This window comes from Pecten maximus, chromosome 3, assembly GCF_902652985.1.
Source record: "Pecten maximus chromosome 3, xPecMax1.1, whole genome shotgun sequence".
In the NCBI taxonomy this organism is placed as follows: Eukaryota; Metazoa; Mollusca; class Bivalvia; order Pectinida; family Pectinidae; genus Pecten; species Pecten maximus.
The window spans coordinates 35,185,275-35,209,875 of record NC_047017.1 but is presented as its reverse complement, the minus strand read 5'-3'; the positions used below and the strand labels follow the sequence as shown (position 1 = coordinate 35,209,875).

The following is a 24,601-nucleotide window of genomic DNA, read 5'->3' as shown; positions in this document are numbered from 1 at the left end:
CAGTGAGCTATCTCTTTGTCTCCTTCCATATATATATAGTTTCTATTTATACCGTGCTAATATTGATATCTCATTTGATTTAGAAAATGATACATTTTTTATTCCGCCTTAACCTGATCTACCTTACCGTAAACGGATGTGAATGATGTTTTTATAGTATATATATATATTAATAAGACATGAATGTAGGTCGATCAATCGAATTTTCTGCGCATTTTCGAGAGGTCAGGGACCTTAAATTATTACCCTATCTATAATCCTCGGCAATTTATATAATTTATTACATATGTCACGTGGTACATGTGGAAACCGGAAATCTAGAGAGGTATTGTATCTATCATGTAAAACAACGCTGTCTAGGTGGGAGTCGTCAGATGAAGCATTGCTACAGAATCTATCTGCTTCGTTAATCCGTTAATTGATCACGTGACTTTCTTCGAGATGAGCTGCTGGAGTGACACTGGACGTTGGATACTTGTGGCCGTGAACGTTCTCTGTACCGTGAGTTTAATTGATTACCTGTTACCATCCATCACCTACCTGTTGTACATGTCTCCCCTACTCGCCTTCATTCCCCTAAGGAGTTTTATGTCTGATACGATCATGTTGTTGTTACACAAAGAATGCGATGTCATGGCGTCTTTCGCTTTATTTTCTCACTCTCTGTATAACAATAGTAAAAGGTAAGATGTAACATTTAACAGATCCCGCGTCAGATTGTACACGTCAGATCGTGATGTTAGATCACCAACGTCTGGAGGAGGTATACGGGATCGATCAGATAGCTATAACGGTATGATAGGTGGTGGAGTATATTCTCAGCTCCTAAATTGCATGTGAATACATAAAATATCATTATTTTGGCAAAGTGGAACTACTCACCACAAAGTGGAACTACCCACCACGAAGTGGAACCACCAGGAACTGGACCCACCACCATCGGATACTACAGCTAACGTAGACACCAGCGAGACAATAGTTTGCAGGCATTCTCCGTCTAAAGCGATATAGGTCTCTAGTTCTCTTACGATATTTTACAAAGTAAGCTTCTAACTTTTAAAGTGCAAGTATACCCGATTACCGTTCCTAAGTAAATTAGGTTCTGTAGCTACAACCGTGAAATACAAATTGTATTAACAGAGAACATTTAAACATGGGACAACACTAACAAGATATTTCTATTTAACGATTTAAATCACATTTAATTACAGGTAAATACCTGGCATGTTTACAATATCATCAAACTACTGTTTTAAGTTTCCTTAAATAGAGTGCTAAAGAAAACGTGGTCAAGAAGCGAACATGCATAAACGAAGACAGCTGTGAGCTGTAACATTCTGATTAACAAAACGTATCTTCAGTTCTCACATTCGGTGGTTTACCACTCTTTACATTAACAAAGCCATTACAAAGATAGGCACAGTTACCGCAATATAATTATGGTTGTGGTCTAAACTGTAATATACCGAGAATGAAAATGTGAGAATGGGCTTGATTTCTGGTTGAAAAAACAAATCTTTGTTGGGTTTGAGGCGAAGATTTGCCAGCAGGTATAGGCATACGCGTGTGTGCCTCCCTTGGCAACTTTTTTTATTATCATTTCCATATGAGGCTGATAATGTTAAAGAGCTTATAATAATCCTATAAAATCAGTCAGTTTCACATTTCAGTATATTGACGATGTGTTGCATCTAAATACAAATGTAACAAAGAATTATTGAACGAGTAGACTAGATATAGTCTAAATACGTAACATCAAATTACTCTTGATATTTACTCACAGTGTAACCAGTGTGAACAGTTTACAACTTAGCTGCATGGTTACTTGATGCGTCAACTTTCCTTTTCTTAATGGTAACATCCAGTGCTTCACAACCTGAAGTTATCAAATATCTGGGCATTGTCTTCAAAGTTAAGGGTGAACGGTCATAAAATCAACAGTTGTTTGTATTAATATGGTGTTCTTTGCAATATTTAAACAATAATTTAATAATTTCAGCTTCAAAAATTACTTTCTTTTTGTCAAATGAAATGAAATATCGGATAATTCCTGCTTTATAATGTTTGCGCAGTTCATGATCTGGCAAATATCAGGTTGACCTGAGGAAACCAGATGAGTAGGCGACGCTATGTTTACATGTCCAGGTTAATTTGATAGATGTAGACTGCTGATAGATAATAAATGGCTTCGACAGGAGAAACAGAATACCATTAAACGTTACATGGTCGTCGATGAATGAGAAGACGCTTTCCCTTCCAGAACACTCAATCTTATTCTCCTTGTAATTGTTTCTTAATTTTATCATTTATCCTATATTTATCGATTATTCGATACAGCTCATGTGCCAGTAATACACTGCATCATTTTTGCGACGCCAAATTATGCTTAATGTCCCCACCCCACCCCTTTGTCAAATGCCTATTGTATGAGAGAAATCACGTCACTTCTCCAAACGAATGATACCATGATACCGAGTTTTGGATAGACAACATCACACTTTCTGATAAAAAGGATTTGATATTTAATACGTCACCCAAACAAAATAGAAAACGATTTCCAGTAGGATTACTGGGGATGTAATGTCACTCCGAATAAACTGAACACTGAGTGTACTGGGTACAGTTTTGGTTCAATAATGTCCAAATCACATCATCCGGATTCCGGTGGAAAAGTACATTTAGAATTAAGTTGTCATACAGGTAAAAGCTACATTTGGAATTGTATTGTCTTACAGGTAAAAACTACATTGATAATCAAGTTATCTTACATGTACAAAACTACGTTTAGAATTTAGTTGTCTTACATGTAAAGAAAAACAATTCAGCTATCATACATGTAAAAACTACATTTAAAATTCATAACTTTGGAATCTAGTTATTTTAGGTGTAAAAGCTACATTTAGAATTCGGTTGTCTTGCATGTAAAAAACAATTACAGGTTCGATATCGTAAATTGGAATAGTAGAGACCACAGAAGGTTTGACAGTCCAAATGACGAACGAATTTTCTGTCCCAGGGAGGTCCACATACTCTGTATACAAAATCATCTGTTTCGTTGTTCTGTTTCAGTTTTGCTTCTTTTATCATTTCATTTCCCCCTCTTCTGTCTGTCAGATCATGTCCGTACCTGAACGGTAGAATGCTTCTTTTCACTAAGTCCCTTGATATTTCTGAAAATCCTTTTCTTTATTTTACAGATTTTAGGATAACGATAAATTATGTTTCCATTTGTTCTCTGGTTTTATAACATTGTTGAATACTTCTCCTTCTGAATAACTGTACCTAGCTTCTCCTCTCCGATATAACGAGACCTATTTAGTTCTATGGCTGTGTTGATCATATCGTGCTTTGTTCCGAGGCACCACTGGCGACATTTATGACTAATGATTAATTCTAGGTCTTTCATCTTTCCTCGTCTTTCTGACGGTAAGCATGATGTGCTCGTCTAGAACTCGGCAAGGAGCGCAAAGGATACTGTGTGTCAGGAAAACCCAGAAATTTGGTACAAAAGTGTTTATGACACAATCTTATTCCACCGTTTCCTTTTCCACGAAGACACTGGAACACAGATTATATGTAAGGTGTCCCTTTGTCCACGCATCTTTAAACACAAGTTGGATTTTTGGGGTCGCCTCCGTCTTGGATTCATACTTGGAAATCACGTTGCCTTGGTGACGACTCCTTCCGGACTGCTGGTTACGACTCCTTCCGGACTACTGGTTACGACTCCTTTCGGACTACTGGTTACGACTCCTTCCGGACTACTGGTTACGACTCCTTTCGGACTACTGGTTACGACTCCTTTCGGACTACTCTCGGATTTATGATTCGTCATAACTTTTGAGTATTTTGAAATGTTATGTATACAATAGTTCCATACTGATTGTAGATCAATATTATAGGTAAATATTGATGAAAATAAACCCGAAACATTAGTACTATCCATGGTGTGACGTCACGTCATTAGTATTCACAATCTGGCTATTTTGCAGAAAATATGAGCTTGGGCAGGGAAACAATTTTAACAAAAATCACTGTTACAATCATATCTTCTTCAATATGAGAATATCATTTGGATAAGATATATCTGTTATAACACGATTCAATTCATCAGAGACATATATAAACTATATATGTCTCTGAATTCATAAACAATTCATTGTCTGTATATCTGTTTTCATGAAACAGACAACAGAAGATCTGACTAAACGACTACAAGATGTGGTTTGGGCGGGGCAATCATGGCGATTGATATTATCTGTTTTGACATCCAAACTGGTGGAAGGATCGGCATTTTACAAAGATTAGCACGAAATCCGATACTGATAATGCTGAATTAGTCAGTAAAACTCATCCCAGGAAAGGTGGACGGGTATATAGTTGTTTATAAGTTCTTACAATGATCGTACATAATTACTGATATCATTATTGAGTGTATGATAATTTTTCCATTTAAATATATTTATCTAATAATTCACTTATACATGTATGTATATATAGTAAGTTGTCTAATACATGTACTTATTTATATTTAGACAGATGACGTCAGTAGTGATATCAGCAGGTTTTTCTATAAATGGTGACACAAAACAGGGATGTATATGAAATATAAGTTAATAAAGTTCCCGCGTGAATAAGACAGGTATGTGTCTTACGTGGTATCGTGATATATGGGCGTGGGCAATTCAATGTATAGTCCATAACAATAGCCTCGATGGTCTAACGCACACATCTGGGTCACGGCGATATCTATAAATAGCATCTTGTCAATATTCCGGTTAAACAAGCTGAAGCTTTTTAAATGTTTGTCATTGGCGGTGATTTCCACATGTTAGAGTAAATATCTGTATACGTGGATTGGTCCCATAACTTTATAGTATCGGGTTACATCTCGGCGGACACCTCGCACCTCGAAGTAACTACATGGGTCACTTGGAATTTCATTTGTGAATATATATACAAGAAAGACCATTCATAATTCATTGAAAAGGAATATGGCGAACTGTTGTGCGAGTTGTGGAAAAGTACTGCTGGTGACGGTTAACGTTTTAGTTGGTGTAAGTAGCTGTCAGGGTATTACAGTTCATTCTTATAATTATTATACAGCGCCGCCATTGTTTACCTGTTTATTACCTGATTGTGAAATACTGTGCTTACCTGTAATTGAGCATCAGGCCCATATCACGATGACGTACACAGGTATCGAGTTGTACATTGTCTTACTGTGTAAAGGCATGCTGCCATTCTGTGGGCATGTTATTGTTGTGTAATATTACGTATGGAATCAATTATTGTATGTTAATGATGATCTGTATAGAACTTAATTTCAAAATAGTTTTGTAGGGGAGATAACCCCTAAATCATTAAGCAGTGTGTGTGTCTAGTTACCATAATTAGTAGGTCTGGGTCTAGTTACCATAATTAGTAGGTCTGGGTCCAGTATACCATAATTAGTAAGTATGGGTCTAGTGTACTATAATCAGTAGGTCTGGGTCTAGTGTACTATAATTAGTAGGTCTGGGTCCAGTGTACTATAATTAGTAGGTCTGGGTCTAGTTACCATAATTAGTAGGTCTGGGTCCAGTATACCATAATTAGTAGGTATGGGTCTAGTGTACTATAATTAGTAGGTATGGGTCCAGTATACTATAATTAGTAGGCTATAATTAGTAGGTCTGGGTCTAGCGTACTATAATTAGTAGGTCTGGGTCTAGTGTACTATAATTAGTAGGTCTGGGTCTAGTATACTATAATCAGTAGGTCTGGGTCTAGTATACTATAATTAGTAGGTCTGGGTCCAGTATACTATAATCAGTAGGTCTGGGTCTAGTGTACTATAATTAGTAGGTCTGGGTCTAGTGTACTATAATTAGTAGGTCTGGGTCCAGTATACTATAATTAGTAGGTCTGGGTCTAGTGTACTATAATCAGTAGGTCTGGGTCTAGTATACTATAATAAGTAGGTCTGGGTCTAGTATGCTATAATCAGTAGGTCTGGGTCTAGTGTACTATAATTAGTAGGTCTGGGTCCAGTATACTATAATTAGTAGGTCTGGGTCTAGTGTACTATAATTAGTAGGTCTGTGTCTAGTATACTATAATTAGTAGGTCTGAGTCTAGTATACTATAATCAGTAGGTCTGGGTCTAGTATACTATAATTAGTAGGTCTGGGTTTAGTGTACTATAATTAGTAGGTCTGGGTCTAGTATGCTATAATCAGTAGGTCTGGGTCTAGTATGCTATAATCAGTAGGTCTGGGTCTAGTGTACTATAATTAGTAGGTCTGGGTCTAGTATACTATAATTAGTAGGTCTGGGTCTAGTATACTATAATAAGTAGGTCTGGGTCTAGTGTACTATAATTAGTAGGTCTGGGTCTAGTATACTATAATTAGTAGGTCTGGGTCTAGTGTAATATAATCAGTAGGTCTAGGGTCTAGTATACTATAATTAGTAGGTCTGGGTCTAGTATACTATAATTAGTAGGTCTGGGTCTAGTGTACTATAATCAGTAGGTCTGGGTCTAGTATACTATAATTAGTAGGTCTGGGTCTAGTGTACTATAATTAGTAGGCTATAATTAGTAGGTCTGGGTCTAGTATACTATAATCAGTAGGTCTGGGTCTAGTATACTATAATTAGTAGGTCTGGGTCTAGTGTACTATAATTAGTAGGTCTTGGTCTAGTATACTATAATAGTAGGTTTGGGTCTAGTATACTATAATTAGAAGGTCTGGGTCTAGTATACTATAATTAGTAGGTTTGGGTCTAGTATACTATAATTAGAAGGTCTGGGTCTAGTATACTATAATAAGTAGGTCTGGGTCTAGTATACTATAATTAGTAGGTCTGGGTCTAGTATACTATAATCAGTAGGTCTGGGTCTAGTATACTATAATTAGTAGGTCTGGGTCTAGTATACTATAATTAGTAGGTCTGGGTCTAGTATACTATAATAGTAGGTTTGGGTCTAGTATACTATAATTAGAAGGTCTGGGTCTAGTATACTATAATTAGTAGGTCTGGGTTTAGTATACTATAATAGTAGGTTTGGGTCTAGTATACTATAATTAGAAGGTCTGGGTCTAGTATACTATAATTAGTAGGTTTGGGTCTAGTATACTATAATTAGAAGGTCTGGGTCTAGTATATCATTATTAGAAGGCCTAGATAAAGAATGCTATAAATATTATACTAGATAAGAAATATTGTTACAATCCCCTGTGATATTTATAAGCCCAGAGCCTCTAAACGGTCCCCGTCTCAATCATACTGAATCCTCGTACATGTACATACTCCCTTTATATCATATCCCCTGTATCACACATGCCCCTGTGTCTCTTCTGTATACGATTATTCTTAGTTCTCTGGAAGAATGTATGTTATCTGTAGTAATTAGTCTATCTTTTAGTCACTGTCCATGGTTTAGTTAATTAAAATACCAATAATCATGTCCCTGTGCTCAACAAACAGAGTATAAGGAATTGATATTGTTCATGTGTTCTAACTCGATAAGGAATGGGTCTTTATCAAACAACTACCACCAGTTATTATCATTACCGATAGATTCATTGTACCACCCACGCTAGTCTAAAATATTCCTGGAATTTCGAGTGATTCGCTTGAAGGTGAGGTAGATACCCACAGGACACAGACCTTACATTTCACAATATGATCGTGTACCCGCTATCCGGGGACCCTTGTGTATACCAAATCTTGATAACATCCTCCCGTTTCGTATTCACACGGTACACGTCAGAAAGGCGTCCACCGCTGTGATGAAGCAGTTTAGTGGATTTTTTTTATAATGATAATTACAAAATAACACGTCACGCTTCTATAAAGATTGATAGAAAGATCTAGGCGTTTACCCCTTCCGTGAGCTACTCGATCATAATATGGCCATCTGTGAGCTACCCGATCCAATATAGCCGTTCGTGAGCTACCTGATCTAATATAGCCATCCGTGAGTTACCCGGTCCAATATAGCCATCCGTGAGCTACCCGAATTAATATAGTCGTCCGTGAGTTACCTGATCTAATATAGCCATCCGTGAGCTACCCGATTTAATATAGCCGTCCGTGAGTTACCTGATCTAATATAGCCATCCGTGAGCTACCCGATTTAATATAGCCGTCCGTGAGTTACCTGATCTAATATAGCCATCCGTGAGCTACCCGATTTAATATAGCCGTCCGTGAGTTACCTGATCTTATATAGCCATCCGTGAGCTGCTCGATCTAGTATAGCCGTCCATGAGCTCCTTTTTGCACATTGTTTAGATCTATCTAAGGCCTGTAAGACGGAAATAACTAAACTGTCGTTAATTTCCTGGTTTTTGTATACAACATATTGCTAAAAACTTTTAAATTCGAACTTGTCCTAGATACTAAAGGCCGTTATCATTTTGCGAAGTTTAATCAAAATCCATCAAAGAATGAAACTACTAGATCGCTGGGAAACTTTGGTGTGACGCGCATACGTACACTCATATTGTCTAAAACATATGTCGTTTAGACAGTTTCCTTGCCGAGTTTTTATAAGTAATATAAATTAGACCAAATTGAAGGATGTCTAATTTCAGGATCACGTCAAAGGTGAATTTGCATAATATACGTTTCTTTCGCTATGGTGACATGTGAGTCTGTTAAACAATCCGGAAAGGACGAGAATATCTGTCTAGAAAACAAAACCTAAAACATGTTGTTATGTGACCAGAGACCTACTTCACATCATCCTTAACCCCCTTCTCCCTTAACGTTCTAGCAAGTTCACGCTTGTTACCAGCCGCTTGGGAGACGCTCGCCACAACAAAGCTCGAAACAGGAAATAATTGCAACAGAATTCTGAAAAAATGAAGTTCAACATTCATACAATTTCACAATTTTACTGAAAAATCCAAATTCCAGTTCAAAATCAGCATTTTTGTCTCAGGCTGAATAAGGCCACGATTCTACAAAAAAAAAATTGTTTTCTGGATCAAATTTAATAGACTTTCGTGGAGAGCAAGTCGCCAGAAAAGTCGTCATTGAGATGGATGAAAATATTTTTCATTCCGTCTTTAAGTGCAATAAAAGTCAATATCTTCAATATATATATATAATTATAGGGCCTAGTAAGTAATAACGACGGTATAATCGAATATAGGTACTGGATCCTAACAAACAAATGTCCGTTGGATTGTCAAGTAGTAATAACGACAGTACAGACAAGAAAACTGTCGAATTTTCGAGGCAATCTGCCCCTTTATCAAGACACAGACAGACAACAAAAATAACGGATTGGATATACTTGATTACAATAAAAGTAGCCTTGATTACGATGCGTATTACTTCGTGTGATGGATATGGTGTAGTACGAAATAACGACGGTATAATCCAATATAGGTACTTCGGAAGACAGTCGTTCGGAATACCATATATTATAATTAGTCGAAGTATACATATCCAGTCTGAAGTATACACTACCCGCATGTATAACAATTCGATGGCACGTGGCACGTGCTTCTATTTCAGTGCCACGTGACATTTGTACTTATTGCTCCCCATTTGATAGGGACACATATCTATCACGTGATTTTGCTGTTGCAGCTCCTCGGTCTCGCACTTTTGGTTGGGGGATGCCTCCTCAAGTTTGGGAGTGGATTGATAGATGTGGACAGCTACATCGACAACACGCTGGCTAAAATAGTCCTTGATGGTATCGAACAGTCTCTTTCTGGTATCCTTGACAACATTGTCATCATCTGTATCGTGGCAGGAGCTGTCATCTTCATCATTTCGCTTCTTGGTTGCTTCGGCGCCTGTTGTGAATGGAGAATTGCTCTGATTATAGTAAGTATGTTTGTGTCTACTAAGATACGCATTGTTACAAAATAACAAATCCAACACGAGGAAATTGTCATTTATGATCACCATGTTTCGTTATAATACTGTGTTGATTTGTTGTTCTGGTGTTGTTTTGTTGTTCCGATTTGTACTGTGTTGTTTTGTTGTTCCGGTTTGTATTGTAACGAACGCCGTCCCCACACAGCTATTCGTCAATATTTTAAGTTAGTCTTCTTAGTGTAGTCACAGACTACTCTCCAACAACCGATGAGGTCTTCTGTCAGCTCATTCAATCATAGGTCAAAAGATTTCTACTTTATCCTACCAATCACTTTTTCAATTGAAGAAATAACTCAAAGGCAGTAATAAAGTGCAATACATATAATTCTGGAATTCTTCTGATACAATATTTATTTACAATACATTTGATCACTCACAGAAGTATTCAAGTCTCCACTCTATCAATATTTGACTAGATTTTCAATAGCATGTTATTCCTTTCTTTTTTCTTTTTCTATAATTCTATTTCATTTAATAAAGAAACTCCAACAATATCAATTCTATTCTGTGATTTATAATTTAAGATAATCAACAATGATTGTCAGGAATGACTAGATATATAGTCATTCTATCTCTGACAATACTGTCACCAGAATTGCACTAATAGGTAATGATTGAAGTTATATAATGTCTTTAATAATGTGAGAACAATAATCCCAGCGTATACGTTAACTTACAACAATAACAGTATGACAATTAATAAATATTTATAGGGAATGATCTTAGTAACCAGTCCCTCTAATACTATGAGAACACTAATCTCAAAGTATTAGCTAGCCTACTAATAATAATAATATAACAATAAATTAGTTAAGATTTATAGGGAATGATCTGAGTAACCAGTCCCTCTAATACTAGGAGGACACTAATCTCAAAGTATTAGCTAGCCTACTAATAATAATAATATAACAATAAATTAGTTAAGATTTATAGGGAATGATCTGAGTAACCAGTCCCTCTAATACTATGAGAACACTAATCTCAAAGTATTAGCTAGCCTACTAATAATAATAATATAACAATAAATTAGTTAAGATTTATAGGGAATGATCTGAGTAACCAGTCCCTCTAATACTATGAGAACACTAATCTCAAAGTATTAGCTAGCCTACTACTAATAATAATATAACAAAAAATTAGTTAAGATTTATAGGGAATGATCTGAGTAACCAGTCCCTCTAATACTATGAGAACACTAATCTCAAAGTATTAGCTAGCCTACTAATAATAATAATATAACAATGAATTAGTTAAGATTTATAGGGAATGATCTGAGTAACCAGTCCCTCTAATACTATGAGAACACTAATCTCAAAGTATTAGTTAAACTAATAATAACAATAACAATACTAAAACAATGAATTAATAAAGATTTATAGGGAATGATCTTAGTAATCAGTCCCTCTAATACTATGAGAACACTAATCTCAAAGTATTAGCTAGCCTACTAATAATAATAATATAACAATAAATTAGTTAAGATTTATAGGGAATGATCTGAGTAACCAGTCCCTCTAATACTATGAGAACACTAATCTCAAAGTATTATAGCTAGGCTACTAATAATAATAATATAACAAGAAATTAGTAAAGATTTATAGGGAATGATCTGAGTAATCAGTCCCTCTAATACTATGAGAACACTAATCTAAAAGTATTAGCTAGCCTCTTAATAATAATAATATTCTATTATTATTGTAAAATATTATAATATTAATGGAAAATTATTATAGCCTTATTTTCCTCAACGTACTGATTTAGTCTGCCTTATATTTCCCCCCTGTGACCTATATGAGCTACGGCGTAATAATACCTGCCGATACCAGCGGGTTCAAGCTGTCGGAATGAAGATGCTGTCGGCCTTTTATAGAGCCCGCGCCTCCAACTTGCCTCCAAATTCCATATAAGGAAATAGTGACTTTTGTTAGAGATTATTCTACTTTTACTTCGAGAGTATTTGACGTTTCACTCATTTACTGCGCGGAACTACATAAGTTGAGCGAAGTAGTGCACCGTGCAAAATGCACAATTATACCTCTATAAACATTTAACTACCACTAAATGTTAATATAGAAAGCATCATATGACACTTAAAATTCATATACTTATACGATAAAGCATCAGCGATGATTATAACAAATATCGCCAATAGCAGCCGTCATTCCGTACACACTGTATTGACGGAAAAGTAGTGACGAGGGCTGATACAACTAGGCTTGGCCGATATGTCGTTTTCAGGATATATATATCGTGAGTACTCAAACCACCTGTATACTTAACCTCATGAACATTAACACTTCCTATAAAATCATACCTTCCAAAGAAATGATGCTTCTATCAAAGATTAGAGTGCCTTAAAGCACGATGTTTACTCTCGACCTTTTCAAATATGGCGGCTGAAGCTGAGTGTTCGTTGGACTCACCCAGAACATAAATTGATATAAAATAACTACAAGTTTCAGACACCTTCAGATGACTTACACCAAAGATTAATAATCATATCTTAATATTAAAATTATTTCCATAATTTTTAAACCAAACATTAAGTCGTCAATAGACCATGGAATGGTATTGTTTACATCACGTCACTGCTGAAACAGGATCAGACACACGATCCATTTACTGATACTACGTCTTGTGCTTGATCTAAAACAGTACTCCGTTACAGTATTGTGTTGTTTTGTTGTTGCTGTATTGTACTCTGTTGTTTTGTTGTTGCTGTATTGTACTCTGTTGTTTTGTTGTTGCTGTATTGTACTCTGTTGTTTTGTTGTTGCTGTATTGTACTCTGTTGTTTTGTTGTTCCGGTATTGTATTATGTTGTTTTGTTGTTGCTGTATTGTACTCTGTTGTTGCTGTATTGTACTCTGTTGTTTTGTTGTTGCTGTATTGTATTGTGTTGTTTGTTGTTGCTGTATTGTACTGTGTTGTTTTGTTGTTGCTGTATTGTACTGTGTTGTTTTGTTGTTCCGGTATTGTACTGTGTTGTTTTGTTGTTCCGGTATTGTATTGTGTTGTTTGTTGTTCCCGGTATTGTATGTGTTGTTTTGTTGTTCCGGTATTGTATTGTGTTGTTTTGTTGTTGCTGTATTGTACTCTGTTGTTTTGTTGTTGCTGTATTGTACTCTGTTGTTTTGTTGTTGCTGTATTGTACTCTGTTGTTTCAGTATAATACTAAGTCCTTTTGTTGTTCCGGTATTATATTGTTTGTTGTTTTGTTGTTTCAGTATTCCATCATCATCTTCCTTGTGTTGTGTGCAGAAGTCGCTCTCGTCGTTTTGGTGGTACTCTTCAGGGGAGAGGTACGTGTCTTTTATTTGATAAATGAAAAGATTATTTATTTCAAATCTGGTGAAGAGCAATGTCAAATATTATACATGTAAAGACTTTGATATATAGTTGAAGTCCTGTAGTTTTGTCTTTGTACTTTCCCCCTGATATCGTCGATGTAGGGGAAAAAACATTTTCTGAGAGACTTCACAAAAAAATAATTCTGACAACACGATGGCTTAATAACACTGAAGTAAACATGTGGACATATTCCTCAGATAACAACTAATTTGAAGGGCGCTATGAACCAGACCCTGTACGAAACCTACGACAACAAGGCCGAAAACCCTGTGGTGATCGGATGGAACACGCTCTTCTACAAGGTACAGTATCATAACTACTGACATTGTAACATTTTATCATACAAAGTTTATACATCTGTAAGTGACAGTATTGATGTAATGCGTCTGTTTCTGACGAAAGTTACTCACCATTCCTATAATCAAAACATGTGAAATATACAACAAACACGTGTAATTCATAAGCATACGTGATACTCACAAAGCACGTACATACGATATATATACTAAATACATCTAATAGAGTTGTCACGTACACCTGTTTATTGTTCCAGTTTGATTGTTGTGGAGTAAACGATTATATGGACATCGAAAACGCCAAGAACTTCACTCAAACTAATCCTAACTTCAAGGTGATCCCATTCTGTTGCAAAGAGATCGAATTCAACTACCCGAGACTGACTGCGCCACCTGGTGACCCTTCATACAATTGCTCCATCTACCCAACACCCGAAAACTCAAACTACCAGAGAGTAAGTAAAGTGACCGTATACGTCATAGGTTTGGTGATAGTAAACTGTAGTGTTACCGATAGCGTCATTCAGGGAAGATGTAGGTTATGACGTCATCCAAGGCAAGATGTAGAAAGCGAAGTGTAGTTTACTCATATTTCGGATTGTTATTGTTCATTCATATGTGTGTTACAAGAGATCACACATAAAAAGCAAAGTTGACAAATGGCAGAACACATTTACGGGACGGGAGCACAGATCAAGCTGTTATTTTAATCAGATTGTAGATTATGACGTCACTGTACGTACGTTCCTTTATCGGGTTCGTACCAGTTTTACCGGTACGAATCTGCTGTACCCGTAAGGGGACGTGCTGTATCAGCAGAACCGACAACGAACTTTGATCCAAGATGGCGGAACTGTGATTCTTCGTTAAAAACGAGATGGGAACATTTCATTTTCGATGAAATCTTATACGTAATATATGTCAATGTTTGACGGAGCTATTCATGTACTGATTTTACATCTGCTACATTGTATTTAGTTTTTAAGTTTGAAGAGAATGAGGCCGCCATCTTGGGAACTCACTTGTGATTCAATAGCGTTCCATTATACAATATCTTACATATTTGGTAGAACTGGTACGAACCGATAAAGGAACACACGGATAGTCGTAATTCAGAGTAAAAGTGGATTATGACGTCACTCAGGGCGAGATATAGATTATGATATCACCCAGGGTGAGGTGTAGATTATGAGGTCACCCAGTGTGAGGTGTATATTATGATGCCACCCAGGTCGAGATGTAAAATATGATATCACCCATGATAAGATGTAGACTTTCAAGGTACACGTATTACTTGTTTGAAATTTGATTAAGTTGTTATTTGATTTTTTATCACTTTATTTATCTACCATTACCACAGGGATGTTTCCAGTCACTCCAGGACTTCCTCAGTCTCTACCAGAATCTATTCCTAGGTGTTGGTATCTCATTGATCGTTATACAGGTAAGTTTAATTTAGAATTCAGGTGTCTTGCATGTAAAAACTATATTTATAATTCAGGTGTCTTGCATGTAAAAACTATATTTATAATTCAGGTGTGTTGCATGTAAAAACTATATTTATAATTCAGGTGTCTTGCATGTAAAAACTATATTCAGAATTCAGGTGTCTTGCATGTAAAAACTATAATTAGAATTCATGTATCTTCCATGTAAAAGCTCTATTTAGAATTCAAATGTCTTATACATATATGTACATGTATATGTAAAAGTAAATTTTGTGTAAGCTGAAAATTCATTTTCAACGAAACTCTGTTCTTATTCCGTATAAGAGAGGAATCAAACGAGATTAGAAACACATGAGGTTTCGGCCAGCATTAACGTAATCAAGGGAGCCCTATAGCATCCTATCAGAATAGATTCTCGTTTAAAGAAAAGCCCACCTGTTCACTGAGAAACAACATTATCTTGTCTGTGAATTGGAGGGAACACGGGCGTTTCGTTTTAGAAATCGTTTCCGTTACAGTTGGCAATATATCTACTTTAATTCTTACATTTCTAACTAGTCGTATGACAATAAGATACTGTATTGTTCATATTGTAACTGTTGATTTCATTTTCGTTGTAGATTCTCTGTCTGGTGGCAGCGTGCTGTATCTGTCGTGAGATCGGTGAGGGTGGAGGCAAGGCAGTGTGATGACTTTCTCCCAGCTGTCGGTCAAACATGTAGAATCACTGTCAACAAACACAACTTACCACTGAGACACTGCTTGTAGCTTATATTTCGGCAGTGCAATATCACTGGCTCTATGACTTTCTGAGATCGTGATTGGACGAGAACGAAACTTTCTGAAATGTGATTGGACGAGTACATGTACTTAACTTTTTGAGATCGTGATTGGACGAGTACTTATAACTTTCTGAGATCGTGATTGGACGATTACTATGACTTTCTGAAATCGTGATTGGACGAGTACGAAACTTTCTGAGACGTGACTGGACGAGTACTATGACTTTATAAGATCGTGATTGGACGAGTACTATGACTTTCTGAGATCGTGATTGGACGAGTACTATGACAAGTCATATTCATATTTTTGTTATATAACTTCACTAGCGGTGAATATCACTTTTGTGACGTCAGGCATGTGCTTATCTTCAGAGACATTCATTTTCACCAAATGCGATCATTACATTTCAGTTGTGGGATATGATGTTGACACCTTTTTACTGAACACAACGCTTTTTGTTTTCACTCTAAACCTTCTGATCAGTGAGTAGAGCTTAGAGAGAAAGTAACAGCCTATGACGTCACAATGGCCTGTTTTTATTGTGCTACATTTCACTGATTACCTGAGTAATATTCACCGTTTGCATTTGCTTCCGTAGCATTTCTAAATTTAAGTGCTATTAATTCATGACAGTGATTTCATCATTACAAAACAACGATATCCTCCATACATCGCTGATATCCATTGCTGGCTGATGTTCAGTCAGGTGTACCAGAATTGTTAATGACACTAACCCGAGGAATCACGTTAGTTAACGATGATTAACTCTTAACTAGCTTAGTCGATGATGATAGTTAAAATCTGACCCGATTTGTTGATAAATATAAAACTTTAACAAGTTAAATGATGAGGATAGTTAAATCCGAACTAACCAGGTTAGATGATTATGATAGTTAAACTCTTCCCTTGTTAGTTAAGGACAGTATTTATATTCTGTATGACCGGGATGACGACCCTCATTAGTCAGAAATGTGGAGAATATGTCAGGTTTGTTATCGATCATTAAATTATAATGTATGTAGTGATACCAGTGTATTCTATCAATGCCTAACGTACCGGTGCTGCTTTCCTATTAGCTTCCAGCCGATACTGTTTTCTCCTGTAGGGTGCCCACTGGTGATACCATGACGTTAGCTAGTCCAACATCTCGAGCTAAATATTTGCAGTGGCTCCGTTAAATTTAAGATGCAATTAATTTATCTTTTCCATTGCTAACGCTGTCTATTCTTCAGTGTATTGAATCACGTGGAGGTCTCGACAGCCCCGCCCCAACTGTGACATAATAAATTTTAGTGTTGTGTTACACTCTATCATTCCGTAGTGGCTGTGATCAAAATACTCTACCTTATAAGGTACTTTGAAAATGACAGTAAGTTTATGAAATCAAATTTAAAAACAAATAACGATTGAATCATCTTGTGTGAGAAAATCTTTATTTAATATCAGTCACAACAAATAAATAATAATAACATCAAGATTAAGACAAATTGCATTGTGTGTAGTTAAAAAAAACTACTGCTACATATAGTTCCGCTGTCTTCCTGGTAAGATGAATAGTCGTACATTGAAAGACAGTAGTGTTCTGATGACAGGCGAAATCCACAAATACTTCATCACTGGATTACCGTTTTTGAACGAGTATAACTTTTGTTGGTGTGGTCTGCTGTTGAATCGATTTCCAATACATTATTTGACTACATGTACATATGTTTATTTTCATATGGTTTATGTTATGTTTCTAGAAGCGATATATACTTTTATAAAATAAAGATATTGATTTACTCTACTTTCTCGTGTCGTGGTCTGTTCACTTCGGTTATTTTTATCCTTATGCACTACAACTCCATGTGTAGCTAGCTCTGTGGCCAATGGGAATGCCTAGCCAGTGACATGATGACTCTGTATAGAAAGACCCTGTTTGGGTCATCGTGTTACTTCTCTAGAGAACAGTTCTGAAGTACGAGTTACCTCCCTTACAAATGTTGCATTCTTCAATCCGTCGGTAGGTGACGTTAGGATGTCCGGGATTCGAATCTCGGTTACATTTTCTCATGTTGATTAACATGACTAGATCTACAGACATTCAGCGTTTCTCAGTCTTACTATTATAATTGTATTGCAAGTCAAGCTATCATTTATTCAACCAAAATAAGATGTCATAACTGTATACATTATGAGATATCTTACATTATTCTAGAGACGTGTATATCGTGTGATATTACACCTCTCTGATAATAGATAAGATATCTTGAATAATTTGGTAAAGTACTTTGGTAAACATTGCTCTATAAATGAATAATATACCGTTTCACAGAATTTAGTCAAATTTAATATGGTTTAATTAGTATACCGCCCTGTAGACTGTTTTCCCACACGCATTTACATGTATACTGATAAAATAGCATGCGCGTTATCTTACTATTAGAATGTGCATTTTACACCATTCTGATCTGTCAGAGTTACTCCCCTTTGTTTCATTGTGTCCGAGGTACGACTGTCAGAGACACGGCACATAAAGGTACGCAACTCTTACATACTTCAACCCACGTGTGTTTCCGTAACATCGTTTGACATACAGTGGACACATTATTTGTGGCATGTACTTTACTTTCTGGTATTTATCGTAAAAAAACAAAATAAGGGGTCGAGCATCTCCGAAAACAGACAAAGCTTCAGCTTGCTTTACAACAGTACTTGGAGAAAGTAGTGTTACCTTTGGCGACCATGGGGGCCATGGTGGCCGAGTGGTTAAGATGTCCCGACACTTTATCACTAGCCCTCCACCTCTGGGTTGCGAGTTCGAAACCTACGTGGGACAGTTGCCAGGTACTGACTGTAGGCCGGTGGTTTTTCTCCGGGTACTCCGGCTTTCCTCCACCTCCAAAACCTGGCACGTCCTTAAATTACCCTGGCTGTTAATAGGACGTTAAACAAAACAAACCAAAACCTTTGGCTATGTTTTCAGCTGTTTTATGTTCCATCTAAAACCGTGTGTAAATGTTGTGTAAATGTTGATGTGTCTAGTGTCTTTACCATGTTGTAACCCGAGTAAACACGTCTATCCGAAACTGTGATACTCATGTTATTGACTAGTGGAGGGCCAGATCTTACACGGGACAACGCGGTCGTCTCCAAAATTTTTACATAAAACATTATTTATCTAAGCAAACAACCTTTTGAAATTAAACAGTAGCATATAGTTCAAGTTCAATCTTTCAATTTCCTTCCAAACAGTATCAAATATCAAGTTTAATATAAATGGCTTGGTAGGCACGTTAAAAGAACAGGTCATTTATCAGTTATTTAAAATAATCACAGCCCATTTTCAGACACGTCATATCAATAACCAGATTTTTTTTAAACTGAAAAAAAAAAAAAAAACCCAGATATGCTCAAAATAAACATGCATGTTGCTATAGCTGACTAGAGGGATTTCTGTTACAATGTACACACTAACCTACCAACACATATATTTAATAATAAAGATCAATTATTATAAGACATGATTCTCCTCCAAATGAGGGGGAATATCTGGTCTTTTTAATATCTGATTCACATATCAATCTATAAATTGTGGAATTCGGTTAGTGCCAAACGAAGTAAACTTTTCCCCCATGTTGTAACTACGACATCGCTATTTCGTAATTGTGACTAAATTACCTCGTTATTACGACTTAGTTACTAGTAATGACGTCTTAGTTATCTTGTAATTACGTCTTAGTTACTAGAAATGACGTCTTAGTTATCTTGTAATTACGTCTTAGTTACTAGTAATGACGTCTTAGTTATCTTGTAATTACGTCTTAGTTACTAGTAATGACGTCTCAGTTACTAGTAATGACGTCTTAGTGACTAGTAATTACGTCTTAGTTACTAGTAATGACGTCTTAGTTACTAGTAATGACGTCTTAGTTACTAGTAATGACGTCTTAGTTACTAGTAATGACTACTTTGTTACTAGTAATGACGTCTTAGTTACTAGTAATGACGACTTTGTTACCTCGTAATAACGATTTAGTTACTAGTAATGACGTCTTAGTTACTAGTAATGACGTCTTAGTTACAAGTAATGACGTCTTTGTAACCTCGTAATAACGATTTAGTAACCTCGTAATTACGACTTAATGATCATGTAATTACGACTTAGTAAGAACTCATAGGATGATGTGGTTTCCATAGGACAGTGTTTTTTCCTGTTGATCTAGGCCTTTCCTATATCGCGCTATTTACACTATTAAATTGTTTTTCTCCATAACCCACGTCACCTTTGAACACGAGGAAAAAACGAAATCATATCCTGATGAGAAATTGTTTTTTCATTCGGAAAGCGGTATCTTAATACAGTAAAGCTATGTATCCGGTTACGCTTTAGCACATAGTACACAACACATCATAGTACACAACATATCATAGTACACAACATATCATAGTATACAACATATCATAGTACACAACATATCATAGTACACAACATATCATAATACACAACATATCATAGTACACAACATTCCCTAGTACACAACATATCATAGTATACAACATATCATAGTATTCAACATAGCATAGCACACAACATATCATAGTATTCAACATATCATAGTACACAACATATCATAGTACACAACACATCATAGTACACAACACATCATAGTACACAACATATCATAGCACACAACATATCATAGTACACAACATATCATAGTATACAACATATCATCGTACACAACATATCATAGTACACAACATATCATAATACACAACATATCATAGTACACAACATTCCCTAGTACACAACATATCATAGTATACAACATATCATAGTATTCAACATAGCATAGCACACAACATATCATAGTATTCAACATATCATAGTACACAACATATCATAGTACACAACACATCATAGTACACAACATATCATAGCACACAACATATCATAGTATACAACATATCATAGTACACAACATATCATAGTACACAACATATCATAGTACACAACATATCATAGTATACAACATATCATAGTACACAACACATCATAGTATACAACATATCATAGTACACAACATATCATAGTATACAACATATCATAGTACACAGCACATCATAGTACACAACATATCATAGTACACAACACATCATAGTATACAACATATCATAGTACACAACATATCATATTATACAACATATCATAGTATACAACATATCATAGTACACAACATTTCATAGTACACAACACATCATAGTACACAACATATCATAGTACACAACATATCATATTATACAACATATCATAGTACACAACATATCATAGTACACAACATATCATTACACAACATATCATTACACAACATATCATTACACAACATATCATAATACACAACATATCATAGTATACAACATATCATAGTATACAACATATCATAGTACACAACATATCATAGTACACAACATATCATTACACAACATATCATAATACACAACATATCATAATACACAACATATCATAGTATACAACATATCATAGTGTACAACATATCATAGTATACAACATAATTTATTATCATAGTATACAACAGATCATAGTACACAACATATCATAATACACAACATATCATTACATAACATATCATATTACACAACATATCATAATACACAACATATCATAGTACACAACATATCATAGTACACAACATATCATAGTACACAACATATCATAGTACACGACATATCATAGTACACAACATTTCATAGTACACAACACATCATAGTACACAACATATCATAGTACACAACATATCATATTATACAACATATCATAGTACACAACATATCATAGTACACAACATATCATTACACAACATATCATTACACAACATATCATTACACAACATATCATAATACACAACATATCATAGTATACAACATATCATAGTATACAACATATCATAGTACACAACATATCATAGTACACAACATATCATTACACAACATATCATAATACACAACATATCATAATACACAACATATCATAGTATACAACATATCATAGTGTACAACATATCATAGTATACAACATAATTTATTATCATAGTATACAACAGATCATAGTACACAACATATCATAATACACAACATATCATTACATAACATATCATATTACACAACATATCATAATACACAACATATCATAGTACACAACATATCATAGTACACAACATATCATAGTACACAACATATCATAGTACACGACATATCATAGTACACAACATATCATAGTACACAACATATCATAGTATTCAACATATCATAGTACACAACATATCATAGTACACAACACATCATAGTATACAACATATCATAGTACACAACATATCATAGTATACAACATATCATAGTACACAACATATCATAGTACACAACATATCATAATACACAACATGTCCTAGTACACAACATATCATAATACACAACATATCATAATACACGACATATCATAATACACAACATATCATAGTACACAACATATCATAGTACACAACATATCATAATACACAACATATCATAATACACAACATATCATAATACACAACATATCATAGTACACAACACATCATAGTACACAACATATCATAGTATACAACATATCATAGTATACAACATATCATAGTACACAACATATCATAATACACAACATATCATAGTACACAACATATCGTAGTATACAACATATCATAATACACAACATATCATAGTACACAACATATCATAGTACACAACATACCATAGTACATAACATATCATAGTACACAACATATCATAGTACACAACATATCATAGTACACAACATATCATATGAAAAGTACCACTGGGATTTCTAACAGAAAAATAGTGTTTGCGAGATAAAAATGAAATACTTTTACTTTCGTGGCCAAGCATGTTTACTGATGTTTATGTTAATCGGTGTCTCCTTGTCTCGTGATGCTGCACTATGTCGGTAGGGTGAAGACGCATTAGGGTGGTCAAATGATGTGAATTATGACATGTGGAGGCTATATAACACATGCTTAGTCGTAATTACGTGATAACCGAGTGGTGATTCCGAGATACTAAGTCGTAATAACAGATAACCGAGTCGTGATTACGAGATAACTAGGCCATGATAACATGACAACTTAGTCGTAATCACGATATAACTAGGTCGTTATTACGCGATACCTTGGTCGTAATCACGAGATTCAGAAATCGTATTCACTAGATAAATAAAGTCGAAATAACGAGATAAATAAGTCGTAATCAAGAGATTATCTTACCTGGCCGTGGATCAGATGTGTCGACCTTACCTGGGCGTGTATCAGGTATGTCGACCTTAATGACCGTATATCAGGTATATCGAACTTAACTGGCCGTATATCAAGTGTATCCAGCTTACCTGGCCGTGTTTCAGATATGTCGACCTTGACTGCAGTGTAACAGGAATGTCGACCTTGACTGACCGTGTACCAGGTATGTCTACCTTAATGGCAGTATTTAAGCATTGAACTGCTTTCATTTGGAAGTTATGGGCTGATGAATGCCAACTGGACAAAGGCAAATTTAATGTTGTGCGCTAGCGCTTCATGTTGAATTTGCCTTTGTCAAGTTGGCATTCATCAGCCCATAACTTCCAAATGAAAGCAGTTCAATGCTTATATTTACATTTGACAACGAATTTGAAAGACTATATCCAGGAATTTTACTCTGATAATGAATGAACAACTTATTATCGTCAAAGACGGAACAGCCTTTTCAACAGCCATTTTTCGTTATCGCCGACGTGACAATTATGACGTCACTATAATAATGACGTCATAATAAAGATTTGGAAGTTATGGACTCATAACTTCCAAGTGAGCTTGGTAAAGTTATATAGTGGGGCTGCAGTGTAAATGTAAATATATAAGGTATGTCCACCTTGACTGGCAGTATATCAGGTATGTCGACCTTGACTGGCCGTATATCAGGTAAATCGGCATTGATATTCCGTATATCATGTATGTCGACCTCAATTGCCGTATATCAAGTATTTCGACCATCTTAACTGGCCGTATATCAGGTATGTCGACCTTAATGGCCGTATATCAGGTATGTCGACCTTAATGGCCGTATATCAGGTATGTCGACCTTAATGGTCGTATATCAGGTATATCGACCTTAATGGCAATATATCAGGTAGGTCGACCTTGAATGGCCGTATATCAGGTATGTCAAACTTAACAGGCCGTATATCAGGTATGTCGACCTTGACTGGTCGTATATCAGGTATGTCGACCTTGACTGGCCGTTTATCAGGTATGTCGACCTTGACTGGATGTATATCAGGTGTGTCGAACTTAACTGGCCGTATATCAGGTATGTCAAACTTAACAGGCCGTATATCAGGTATGTCGACCTTGACTGGTCGTATATCAGGTATGTCGACCTTGACTGGCCGTATATCAGGTATGTCGACCTTAATGGCCGTATATCAGGTATATCGACCTTAACTGGACCTTTCGGATGTATTTCCTGTCATAGCTGCACAATTCGTGACACCAGTACACCCAGACACCCACATCATCTAATATATAGATTATCCGTCAGTATGTCTAGATATGTCAACATGGCGCAGTGGTACACCAGTCGCGGATGTTTCCGGCTAGGCGATTTACGTGCAGCAGGTTGCAATTCGAGGCCCGATGAGGGTATGGGTCAAATATTGTTCTCCTTTACAATTTGTGTTTCTATGTTTTATATTTGTCCACTTCTTCGTAAAGATAATTACATGTGTTTCCCCTTCACAACCAACCAACCAGC

The 24,601-nt window shown here is 35.8% G+C and overlaps 1 protein-coding gene across 2 annotated transcripts; it reads left to right on the top strand.

The window, feature by feature from the left end:
• The first annotated feature begins 317 nt into the window (after positions 1-317).
• On the top strand, positions 318-17,552 carry LOC117323998 (tetraspanin-9-like). 2 transcript variants are annotated; one of them, XM_033879583.1, is made up of 7 exons: positions 318-501; positions 9,592-9,834; positions 13,116-13,190; positions 13,437-13,541; positions 13,793-13,990; positions 14,896-14,979; positions 15,604-17,552. In XM_033879583.1, exons 1-7 carry the CDS (start codon positions 442-444, stop codon positions 15,670-15,672), a joined length of 834 nt encoding a protein of 277 aa, XP_033735474.1. In that variant the 5' UTR covers positions 318-441; the 3' UTR covers positions 15,673-17,552. The 2 variants fall into 2 exon arrangements, with proteins under 2 accessions (XP_033735474.1, XP_033735473.1); XM_033879582.1 differs by lacking the exon at positions 318-501 and adding an exon at positions 4,773-5,057.
• The last annotated feature ends 7,049 nt before the right edge of the window (positions 17,553-24,601 follow it).